A 12,635-nucleotide genomic window follows, 5' to 3' on the forward strand; every position below is an offset into this window, starting at 1 on the left:
ATTACAGAAGGCTAGTGGAATTCTGCTTGGACATTATCTTCATCTGGCATGGTATTGGTTGGCTCACACCCGTCTTGTGTTGAGGTTTCTTACACCTTTCCCAATATATTGAGCTACAATGTGAAATGCTAACCTGTTTTTCAGTGAAGCAGGAGCAAATCAAAAGGTAGGGAGAGGTCTGTTTCAATATTAAACATTTCATCTAGTTCAGATTTCTAATTCAGTGATTTCATCCATTGCCTTTGAGTGTGAACCATTTATAACTGACCCTTTATTGGGCTTCCATGGCTATAAATCTCACTGAAGAAATGATTACCCACCTTTCTCCCAGGGGGTCGCTGGTGGATTCGAACCACCAGAGAGGTGGAGTCTTTGGGTTAAATCATAGCTTCTACAGACCACTAAAGCTCCCTATCCAATAATTAATGATTTCTTTTTTCAATAACTAACTTTTTTCTTTTTCATTTTATAGTTCATATGCTTATTACATTGTTTGTTTCAGATGCTCGTCAGAAACTTGAGCTACCTCAAAAGGAGAAACATAAAAAGAGCAAGGAAAAGCACAAAACTAAGAAGGAACACAAACGAAGGAAAGAGAAGGTGAGCTGTGTGTTTGAAGCCTGGTGTGTGAGACCTAATGTGCATCCTCCTGTCTTCCAGATAAGCTCCTGGAACTGGTAGCCCATGGGAGAGGGTGGCTTGCAGCCAGGACAAGGGAGAACACAGATCATTCTGCACCTTGAAAGAAGTGATGTTCACGATAAACCTTAGAATTCTCAGAAATTGTGCTTTCTTTCAGAGCTTGTTGTTGTTAGGTGCCGTCAAATGTAGTCTGACTCGTGGCTACTGTGATAGTGGATCTGAAGCCTGCCCTGTCCTGTGCCGCCCTCAGGGTCTCTCCACACCTGAGCTCGTTGCTGCAGTCCCTGGGTCAGTCCATCTTGTTGAGGATCTTCCTCTCTTTGTCTGACCCTCCACTTTTCCCAGCAGGATGTCTTTTTTCAACCCCTCCCAACAACATACCTAAATTATGTTAGTCAAAGTTTCACCACTCTTGCCTCTAAGAGGTGCCCTGGCTGCACTTTCTCCAACATTGATTTGTACGTCTCACGGCAGTCAGTGGGATATTTAGCCCTCATAAGCAACACCACAAGGAAAAGTCATCGATTCTTCTGTCATTCTTAAACATTGTCAAACTTTTAGATGCAAAGCAAGTGATTGAAAAGACCATGGCTTAGATCAGGCACACCTTGGTCTTTAAACTGATGTCATTGCTCTTTGGAAAGGTCCTTGACAGCAGACTTTCCCAGTGCAACATGTGTTTTGATTTCTTGATTGCTGGTGCCTAGAGTGTTAGATCCAAGTAAAATGAAATAATTGACAACTTCATCCTCTTTTCCATCTGTCACAGTGTTGCCCGTTGGCCAATGGTGAGAATTTTTCTTTTCTTGATGTTGAGATGTAATCATATTGAAGGCGGCAATCTTGGACCAAATCTGCTGCTATAGATCTTATTCAGACTCACGGCAACCCTGTAGGACGGTGCAGGACTGCCCACTGGGTTTTCCCATCTTTATGGAATCAGACTTCCTCTTCTTTCTCCTGGGAAGCAGCTTGTGGTTTTGAACCACTAACCTTTTGCTTGGCAGCTAAATTTTATAGGTACTGTGCCACTATATTGCTAGGGAGGGACTAGTCCTTAGAAATGGCCATCGTGCTTGGAGAGATAAGCGGAGGAGCTGAAAGAGAGGAAGACCCCAGCGAAATGGACTTCCACAGTAACTGCAGCAAAGTGCTCAGTGCATCAGCGATGATGAGGATGGCACGGGAGAGGGCAGGAGTCAGTTGTTCACAGGATTGCTCCGAGTCATAGCTGACCCGATAGCACCTAACAAGTGAAAAACGGGCAGAGTTATTCATTTCAGTCTTTCATTTCTGCAGTCATGCACATTTTTACCTTATTTAGAGCATAGTTGTAGTTAGGCCCTTCTGAGTCTGCTTCCTGTGAGGAGTAGAACTGCCCTGTGGGTTTTCTTGGCTTTAATCTGTAAGGCAGGGGCCTACCAGGGTCTTCCTCTTGTGGCACCACTGGACGGGTTCTGATTGCCAGCTCTTCATTCCACAGGCACGCGGTTAACAGTTGGTGCAATCAGAGCGCCTACTTAGGAGCATATGATACAGAATGTTTGGAATCCTGCTTTTTTGCATTAATGGACATTTTTGTGTGTCATCTACAGTGCTTACAAAACATTTATAAAAGGCTACATACTACTGTAAGAGATGGATCTTAGCTGAAAGCAGAGAATACCAGAGGAGTGTCTATGTTTCATTGACTATGCAAAACCATTTGACTGTGTGGATCACAACAAACTGTGGCTGACTCTGAGAAGAATGACAATCTCAGAACACTTGATTGTGCTAATGGGAAACCTATACTTGGACTAGGACACAGTCATCAGAACAGAGCAAGGAAACATTACATGGTTCAAAATCAAGAAGGGTGTATACCAGGGATACATCCTATCTGGCTGAGATCTCTGAGGAGAAATGGGGCATCAGGATTGTAGTTGGATTCATCAATAGCCTGAATTTTAGAGATGACACAAACTTGCCTGCCGAAAGTGAAGATGACCTGAGGCATTTGCTGCAGAAGGTCAAGGACTGCAGCCTTCATTATGGATTGAAGCTCAGCATCAAGAAAACAAAGATTCTCACCACTAGGCCAGTTGGTAGTATTATGATAGATGCTACAGAGATTGAGATTGTTAATAGCTTTAGCTTTCTCCACAAACAACACAGTTGGTACCAGCAACCAGGAAATCAAAAGACAAATTGCATTGGGAAAGTCTGCTGTCAGGGACCTCTCCAGAGAACTGAAGAGCAATGATGTCAGTCTGGAGACTAAGGTGCGCCTAATCCAGGTCATGGTTTTCACAATGACTTGCTACACAGCAGAGAACTCTGACAAAGGATGATGGGAAAAGAATTGATGCCTTTGAATTGTGATGCTGGAGAAGAATATTGAATATACCATGGACTGCTAAGAGAACAGATAGATCTATCCTGGAGAGGGTGAAACCAGGGTGCTTCTTGGAGGCCAGGATTTTGAAGCTGTCTGACATCCTTTGGGCATGTGATCAGGAGGGAGCAATCCTTGGAGAGGGACATAATGCTTGGAAGGGTGAAAGGACAGCCCAAGAGAGGAAGATCCTGGATGAGACAGATTGATTCAGTGACTGGGATAATGGGAGTAGATGTGTCAGAGACAGTGAAATTGGTTCAAGGTAGAGCAGGGTTCAGAACTGTTGTGCATAGGGTTACTATGATTCGCCGCAGTAGCATATAACAACAACAGTAGTAGATTTTTATATTGTTCCCTATTTCCTTCTTTTAGAGACAAAGCACTCTTGTTCTTTATTCTTTCTTTAGCTTTCTCTGGGGGTCTAGTGATAAGGAGTGTGCTACCAACCCAAAGGCAGGATGTTTTAATCCACTAGCTCGAGGGAGAAAGATGAGCAATCTCCTCCTGTCCGACTTATTGCTTCTGAAAACCCACGGGAGGTTCAGCTATGAGTTGGTTCCGACTCAACAGCATATAATGGAAAACCATGGATACTGTTTGCAGTGTAGGAATGCCCAATGGATGGCAGGTGCTTTTCTGTTCTGTGTGTCTGGAGGTTTCAAGTTCTCTTCTTGCCAGACTGACTCGCCCCTTGACTCTTAGATGTTAGGGATGCTGAGCCTGTTGAGCATCGCGGACCCTGAGAGTCTGCTGAGGATGAGTGTTGTTAAATCTGACCTTTGCTTTTCTGTCCAACTTCAGGGGACCTGCTGCTAGATGCAAGGGGCCATGTTGGCATAGAGTTTTGTGTGTTGGGTTCCTAATCCAAAAGTTGGTGGTTCAAGTCTACCAGCAGCATCTTGGGAGAAAAGATAACCGGTTTCTTTCTATAAAAATACACAGCCTCACCGTAAAGAAACCAGATTTGCCACCCAAGCAGACATATGCACATCCATGTTTATTTCTGCTTTCTTCAGTTTAGCAAAAAGTTGGAAACAACCTAAGTGCCCATCAACAAATGAATGGATAGAGAAGCTGTGGTACATTCACACAATGGAATATTATGCTGCACTGAAAAAAACCCTCATGAAATACTATACAAAATGGGTGACCAGGGAGGACATGATGCTGAGTGAAATATCTCAGTCACAAAGAGACAAATACTGCATAATGCCACTGTTATAAAACAGGAATGACATGGGGGTTGGGGAAAACTAAGAAAAGATGGGATAAATAGTCTACATGGCATTGAAACAGATGAGGGGGAGAACTGTATAAAAGGAATATATGGTTAGGTATGACTGGTATGACAAGAGTCCAGAATAAGAGCTGCATAGTAAAGTGGTGGGGGGAGCCTGTATAACAATGAAAGAACTTTTTTTCTAGAGAAAAAAGATGAACTGGGGGAAAGGGGGGCAGAGAGGAAAATGTGCGACAATGAATTAGTGGAAATCCAAGTTATTTATAAACTACAATAAAATCTCAATTAAAAAAAAGATACACAACCTCAAAAACCTGATGAGGAATCACTATGAGTTGACCTTGACTGGAGGGCAGTGGGTATGACTTGGTTTTGATACAGGTAGATGCACGCTTGCGTCCTTTATTCATTGGATGTGCAGGGAAATGCAACAACGTCCTCCCTGCTAAGCTACTGTGTTCTTTGACCCTCCTGTATGTGTAAGGGCTGGGTCCCTGGGTCCTGAGACGTAGCAGGAGTTTCTTTGAGGAGCGTGTGCTTGAAGCAGAAGTGTCACTGCACAGGAAGGCTGGCTTGTGACCACCCGGTCACAGGCAGAGGATGGCTGCATTTTCCTGGACCAGCTCTCCCCATGTGTGCCTCCTGGGGAGTGTGCGTCTCACTTGCCCCGGTCCCACTCCAGTGGATATATTTTGCTTTTGTTTTTTAATTCTCCAGAATTGAGTGCCGCATAGCTTTCCACTATAATTAAAGATGGAGAAAAACCCAACCTGTTCTTTTTCTTTTTAAAAACAGAAGAAAAAACACAAGAAGCATAAACACAAAAGTAAACAGAAGAATAAAAAATCAGAGAAAAGCAGTAGTTCTGACAGTACTGACAGCAGTTCCAGCCAGAGTGATGAGGAAGGGACCACGGACATGTCGCCCGAGGAACTTCTGAGAAGGTAGGCAGCAGGGGCTGTGGGCTGGTCAGAAACCTTTCAAAGGCTTGTGAAGATCTTGACGATTTGTCTAGAGACAAAGGTCAGAAATATAAGCTTGTATTTTAACCAGTCCTTTTGAAAAAATGGCTCATTTTTAATCACATACTAGGCCAATTTCGTCTCACTGAAAATTCAGACCTTACAGATTAAATACCCTTGACCTAGTCCCTAACCCTCTCTTTTCTCCTGAGTAACCTTTGCTGTAAGTTTTGTTGTTGTTGTTGTTTTAGAGAGTATTTTTTCTTATTAGAGTGGGGATTTAAAAACCAAAGATGTTTTAGGATGCCTTTCTATATTTTTCTTTGTCATATCACTCTTCATTTTATAACATTGTGAGCCAATTAACCATACCGCTTATACAACTTGAGGACACATGTGTTTTTACTCAAGAAAAGATGTTACAAAACAGCCCACCAAAGAGTGTTGCTACTTTATAGACTCGTTAGCTCATGGTCTTTCTCTCCCCCTCCATCTCGTTTTCCTTGCTGTTGAGATGGACCTGACTCATCTCTCACCCTCTACTGGGTTTTCAGAGGTGGTAAATCACATGGGAAGGGTGAGCCATCTTTCCTCCGCAGAGCTACTGTTGGGTTTGAATTGCTAGAGAGGCGAAATATTTGGATTAGCAGCACAACTCTCCAAGGGCTACACCACTAGAGTTTCTTCCCCCCCCCTTTTTTTTATATATTAGCTTATTTGATTATCACCATACAAGTGTTTCAACTTCTCTGCTTTCAGCAAGCAAGGCTGTGCCATCAGAATAACACAGCTCCATAAGGGACACTACAGGGTTGAAAATCAGGGAAGGTGTTGGTCAGGGCTGTGTCCTTTCTCCATGCTTGTTCAGTCTGCATGCTGACCAAGGAATTCGTGAAGCCAGGTTCTATGGAGAAGAATGTAGCATCAGAATCAAGACTCATCAACAACCTGTGTTATGCTCTAAGTTTCTTATGTAAAAGAACTTTTTTGTGTTTGCAACCACACATATTTATACTCATGTATACACATGTGTGTGCGTGCTTGTGTGTGTGTGTGTGTGTGTACCGTCAAATCAGATCTGACTGGTACAGGAAGAGATTGTCCCTCCTTCTCCAGCACAGCTTCTGGTGGATTCGAACCATGCACCTCTGGGATTGCAGTGCAGCTTCTTGCCACTAGGCCACCAGAGCTCGCGGTACTAGGGATATTGTAGCTGATATTAGATGGATCTTAGCTGAAAGCAGGGAATACCAGAAGAATGTCTATCTGTATTTCATTGATTATGCAAAGGCGTTTGACTTTGTGGATCAGAACAAACTGTGGATGACTCTGAGGAGAATGGGAATCCGAGAACATTTAATCGTGCTAATGCGAAACCTATACTTGGACCAAGAGGCAGTAGTCAGAACAGAGCAGGGTAACACTGCATGGTTCAAAATTGGGAAGGGTGTCCGCCAGGGATGTGTCCTGTCTCTATACCTTTTCAACCTGTATGCAGAGCAGATTATCCTGGAGGCTGGGCTCTATGAGGAGAATTGTGGCATCAGGATTGGTGGAAGATCTATTAACAATCTGTGTTATGCAGATGACACAACCCTGCTTGCTGAAACTGAGGAGGACCTCATGCACTTACTGCAGAGGGTCAAGGACTGCAGCCTTCAGTATGGACTGAGGCTCAATGTCAAGAAGACAAAGATTCTTACCACTGGACCAATCGGTAGCATCAGGATGGATGGCGAAGAAATTGAGATTGTTCACAGCTTCAGTTTGCTCGGCTCCATGGTCAGCACTCTTGGCACCAGTAGTCAAGAAATCAAAAAACGTCTTGTGATGGGAAAGTCTGCTGTTAGGGACCTCTCTAAAGTACTCAAGAGCAACGGTGTCTCTCTGGAGACTAAGGTGCGCCTGATACAGGCCATGGTCTTTGCAATCACTTGTTATGCATCAGAGAGTTGGACAATGACTAGGGAGGACGGAAGGAGAATTGATGCCTTTGAGCTGTGGTGCTGGAGAAGAGTACTGAATGTACCATGGACTGCCAAGAAAACAGATTCATCCTGGAGAGGATTAAACCAAGCAACTCCTTGGAGGCAAGGATTCTGGGGCTTCGTCTGACATACTTTGGGCATGTTGCAAGGAGGGACGGGTCCTTGGAGAGGGACATCATGCTTGGGAGGGAGGGTGGAGGGACGGCGCAAGAGGGGAAGACCCTCTATGAGATGGACTGATTCAGTGACTGGGGTAATCGGGATGGGTGTGTCAGAGGCAGTGCGATTGGCACAGGATAGAGCAGGGTTTAGGGCTGTTGTACATAGGGTCGCTATGAGTCGCGAACGACTCGACGACACATAACAACAACAACAACAACTATATACATGTGTATACACATTTTTATACATTTTTAATATAAAGGGAGCTCTGGTGGTCTAGTGGTAAGGGATTGCACTGCCAGCCCAAGGCAGATGGATCAAATCCATCAGCTGCCTTGCAAAAGAACGACAGGCATTCACCTCCCTACAATTTCCAGCCTCTGAAAACCCAGTAGATCAGCTGTGAGTTGATTCAGACTCAAAGGCAGTGAGCTCAGTTGTTAAAAATAATGCTGCAAACAACAAATGCTGGTGAGGTTGTGGAGAAATTGGAACCTTTATTCACTGTTGGAGGGAGTGTAAAATGGTGTAACCACTTATGGCAGGCAGTGTGGTGCTTTCTCAAAGTGTTGGAGATAGAAATCTATTTGACCCAGCAGTTGTGCTACTGGGAATATACCCTAAAAAAATCAGAACTGCCACCCACACAGATACATGCACACCTATGTTTACTGAGGCGTTGTTCATAATAGCAAAGAGATGGAAACAACCCAACTGCCCATCAACAAACAAATGGCTAGAGAAGCTGTGGTAGATTCACACAATGGGATACAATGCAGCACTTAAAAACACAGAGCTCATAAAATGCTATACAAAATGGGTGAGCCTGGAGGACATAATGCTTAGTGAAATATCTCAAAAGTCACAAAAGGACAAATACTGTATAATGTGACTGTTATAAAACAAGACTGACATGGGGGTTTGGGAAAAATAAAAAAAAAAAAAAAAAGCAACCAAAAACAGATGAGGGAAAGAACTGTTTAAAAAGAATATATGATTATATGATTAGATATTATTTGCATGGCAACAGTCCAGAATAAGAGGTGCATAGCAAAGTGGATTGCGGGGAGGGGGGGGCGGGGGGAGGAAATTGTACAACAGTGAAAGAATTTTTTAATGAGAAAAGTGAACTGAAAGTGATAGGGAGGAAAATGTGCAACAGTGAATGAGTGGAAATTCCAAGTTCTCTGTAAACTTTTGTTAAAATACCAAGTAAAAATTTTTTACAAATGAAATAATTTTATGTAGCATAAATTTGTAGTGTATATGGGCATTTAGAATGAATACAACACAGCTTCATACTGGCTATGTACATGTAAGTTAAGACACACCTTCCTATCACATATATTACTTTTTATAAAGTCCTGCCAGTATAATGAGTAAATAAAAGGCATTTTTTTCCCTTTCACAGGGCTGCTATGAGTTGTATTCAACTTGATGGCACCTAACAATAACAAAAGACATCTTTAAAAATTACAGAATTAATTTTTTAATGATTTGAGTGAATGCTTAGAAAAAAATTAATTTCATAACCATGTTGTCAATTAACATCGGTTTCAACACCCACACTGTAATCACACACTCCTCCTTCCATGCTGCAATTCTGATTTCCACTGAGCAGCCTACGTGCCTCTCTGTCTTCCCTTTAGTGATGGGGTACCTTGACCTATGTATCCTATTATCTGCTTGCTAATTTTACTCCCTACTCTTTCCCTGGCAGCCATCCAGGAATGATTCTGTGTCGACACCTTTCCTTAGCTTTTTATAATGGTGATCTTCTGTAGTATTTGTCCTTTTTATAGTCTGTCCCTTCACCACTCCTGCTCCGTAAGAAGCTGATCTGCTACTTTTTACTATAAATAAGTTTTGACTCTCATGTAAATGGAATCATTCTTTTAAGTAAACTTTTCCATGTAACATAGTAAACATCCATGAACGTACTCAAATGCCAAGTTTACAGCTGCATGGATTTTCACTACACCAATTCACCTGCAAAAAACTTGAAGGTTGGGGAGTAGAGCAGCACCCCAGAAGTCCCCTCCCATCCTCTCTCCATCTTTCTCCGTGAAGGTCACTACTCCGTGACTCCTGCCACTGTTGCTTCCTCTTGCCAGTTGATTTTATTTTTTTTAATTTTATTTTTAATAATTGATTTTTAAAATATTTTATATTGGTTTACTTACAAAATTTGTATATATCGTTTCATACTATTCTTCATTTACACTGTGTTTCATGCCAGCATTCCTATTCATTGTTTTCTTATAAAATTAATCACCATTGGACTAGGCCCACCATTACCCTATCTTTTTAGGTCCCCACTGGATCTTTCCCATTTCCTTTACCCCCTTCCTTCACCTACCAAATTGTATAACCCTGTGATTTTGCCCCTACCCAGCCTTACCCCTCTGTTCCCACACCTTTCCCCTTGCAACCCCATACATGCTTTACTAGTTATCCTTCTATTTTTACAATTATGGTCTTATGCAGTATTTATCCTTATGAGACTGAGTTAGTTCACTCAGCATAGTGCCCTTGAGTCTCTTCCAAATCAAATAGTGTTTTTAGAAATTGTTGCTCCTGCGTGCTGCTTAGTGTTCCATTGTGTGAATGTACCACAATTTTTCAATCCATTCGGTTGTGGTTGGACATTTGGGTTGTTTCCATGTTCTTGTGATTGTGTGCATCAAAAATATTTTCCAGCAGAGTGAAAAGAAAATCTACCAACTGGGGAAAAAACATTTGGCAATAACATCTCAGACAAGGATTTCATAACAAAACTACAGAATACTACTGGGCCTCCAGAAGAAAAAGACTGATAATCCAATTACAAAAAGGGCAGGAGACATGGAAAGACTGTTCACAGAGGAAGACATTAAGATGGTCAACAGACACATGAAGAAATGCTCAAAGTCACTGGCAATAAGAGAGCTGCAAATAAAAAAATAAAAACAACCAATGAAAAGTAAAACAAAAAAGAGACATGCAAGTCAAAACCACCTCACTCCAGTAGCAGTGGCAAAGCTAAGCAGGGCTGCAGGCATGTTGGAGAGGATGTGGAGAGGTGGGAACTCTCATACATTGTTGCTGGGATTGTAAAATAGTACAACCACTCTGGAAGGCAGTTGGGTGTTTCCTCAAAAAGACCATAAAAACTCCATATGACCCAGCTATTCCACTACTAGGAATATACCTCAAGGAAATTAGAACTGAGACACCAAAAGAGATGTGTACACCAATGTCATTGCCAGTTTTTGATCTTTCGTTTTTTTGATCGTCTGTTAGAGAATTGATATAAATGTATATCAGTGGCTTATGAGGTGCTTGTGCATCATCTTAGTTGGCAGTAGCTGGTTCCTTCTTACGGCCAGGACACTCCTCGGTGTGAATACACCACTTGGAGGCCGGCTGCCCCACTCCTGTGGACGTCTGGGTTTCCACACTGGGGCTGTTGGGAGCAGAGCCACCATGGACATTCGAGAGTGTGAGGCAGTCTTCAGGCTGATGGCTCAGGAGTCCTGAGTCCTGGAGTGGGCGTGATTTTAGTTTCTTCTCCAAGGCCCTAACAACAGATGAAGAAGATGCTTGAAGCCAGGATTAAAGGTAGCCTTTATAGGTGGTTTCAAGCTGAGTTATATGTGGGTGAGTGAGTCTGCTTGCATGTTGAATATCACTGAAGAAGCATTTATTCACTGAAGAAGGAATACCAATGGTGTGTCCCGTGTGGCCCTGCCCTGGGCTTTCTGGTTGGGAGTGTGCCTGGAGAGTCAGGAGGGAAGCCTGGCTCCCTTGGCCTTCAGCCTGTGTCTAACTTTTTTCTCCTCTTCCTTTTTCTTCATCTTCAGGCTGAAGCGTCTTCCACTGAGGAGGCAGTGACTTGATTCCACCCTGGCCTCCCCTGCACGATGGGGGATCCTCAGCTGTTCAGTTACTACAGTACGCAGATTATGTCCATATGTAAATCCATGCTGCCAGTTAGTTATTAAAACTATGACATTTCAGAGGCTGCCTTGGGAGTGGCAGAGATGAACTATTTATAATTTCAGTTGGTGTCAGAGGAACATTTAGACAGTTTGATTAAATTGTTAATTTTCTAATTTCTTCTTGGGTTTATTTATTTATTTTTAATTTCTTGAGACTTCATACCTACCTGGCAGGGAACACACCATGATCATCAAGGTAGTTTTCCAGGTGAGGCTTAACTACTGCTCTCCGAAACGTGGGAAGCTCAACTGCATAATTTACGGTAGTGGAAGACTGCATTTGTGTTCTCCCCTTAAAACAAAAAGAAAATTAGAAAAACTCATTTATTGAGACTTTAGAAAAAGAAATAAAATGTGAAGGTTTTTCTCAGGCATTTTATGAAGACAGCTGAGTCTGGGTGTGGACACTGGGATTTACTTAGGGACGGCTGTGGGCGTGGGGGGCAGCTGTGGTCCCCCTGGGCTGTTTCACTTGCACATGGGGCTTCTTCTCATGTTTGATGGCTGTGACCAGAAACTGTAGGGAGCAGGGAACTAGGCCCTGCCACGCCACCTGGTCTGGGTGGACACTATTTGGGATGAACACTTCTTCAGGAGTGAGATGACATGTGCCCGGACCCTGAGCACAGCAGTGCCAGGTCTTTGTTCTGCAGACATGGGTCGGTCTCATGAGTCCCTGCTCTGAAGCTGTCCCACTTCCACTGATGAGATCTTTCCCAAAGTAAACTGTGTGGAAGTGACTGCACCAACCAGAACAATTGTCAAAGGAGCAAACAGAAACACATCACTTCAAGGTGGTGGCATTAGAACAACCTTGAATACTCAGGAATAAATCCTTTTATTCTTTATCTGCTGAGGGACCATGACCCTAGTGAGGCTGTGGGTCTCTGTTATTTCCGTCAGTGTGGTGACGGTTTCCCTCATGTTCTAGGGATTTTGTGAGAGGCCTTTAAGAGGCATATCCGACTGCCAAGGTCATTCCAGAACTTATTGGCCCCGTTTCTGTTGCTGGAGGTGGAGTGAGCACCTGGACAGGTAGTGGACTGACAAGAGTCACCCGGGAGAGGCAGGCCTGGGCCCAAGGAAGGCCATGAGAACCGGACCACCGGTTTCCCACCTCTGCCTCCTTTTTATACTTAAGACTTGAAACCCCTTATTTGTCATTGAACAACCAACCAACCAAAACCCCCAAACAACTCCTCTCCTTCCTTGGAGACACTGTTTCCCACCCAGCCTCCGAGGAGGCCGGGCGATCACCAGGCCCAGGCGGCGGGGCGGACG

General features: G+C 43.4%; 1 protein-coding gene across 1 annotated transcript in view; it reads left to right on the forward strand.

The window, feature by feature from the left end:
- Nucleotides 1-11,247, forward strand: part of GPATCH1 (G patch domain containing 1) — a 52,686-nt gene extending 41,439 nt beyond the window's left edge. Inside the window, exons 18-20 of the mRNA XM_006887839.1 lie at nucleotides 503-600; nucleotides 5,058-5,206; nucleotides 11,217-11,247. Coding sequence (XP_006887901.1) covers nucleotides 503-600; nucleotides 5,058-5,206; nucleotides 11,217-11,247 — 278 coding nt within the window. The remainder of the gene's footprint in view (nucleotides 1-502; nucleotides 601-5,057; nucleotides 5,207-11,216) is intronic.
- Nucleotides 11,248-12,635: the final 1,388 nt, after the last annotated feature.

This window comes from Elephantulus edwardii, unplaced genomic scaffold (assembly GCF_000299155.1).
Source record: "Elephantulus edwardii isolate Elephantulus edwardi_28Jun2011 unplaced genomic scaffold, EleEdw1.0 scaffold00062, whole genome shotgun sequence".
Classification (NCBI taxonomy): domain Eukaryota; kingdom Metazoa; phylum Chordata; class Mammalia; order Macroscelidea; family Macroscelididae; genus Elephantulus; species Elephantulus edwardii.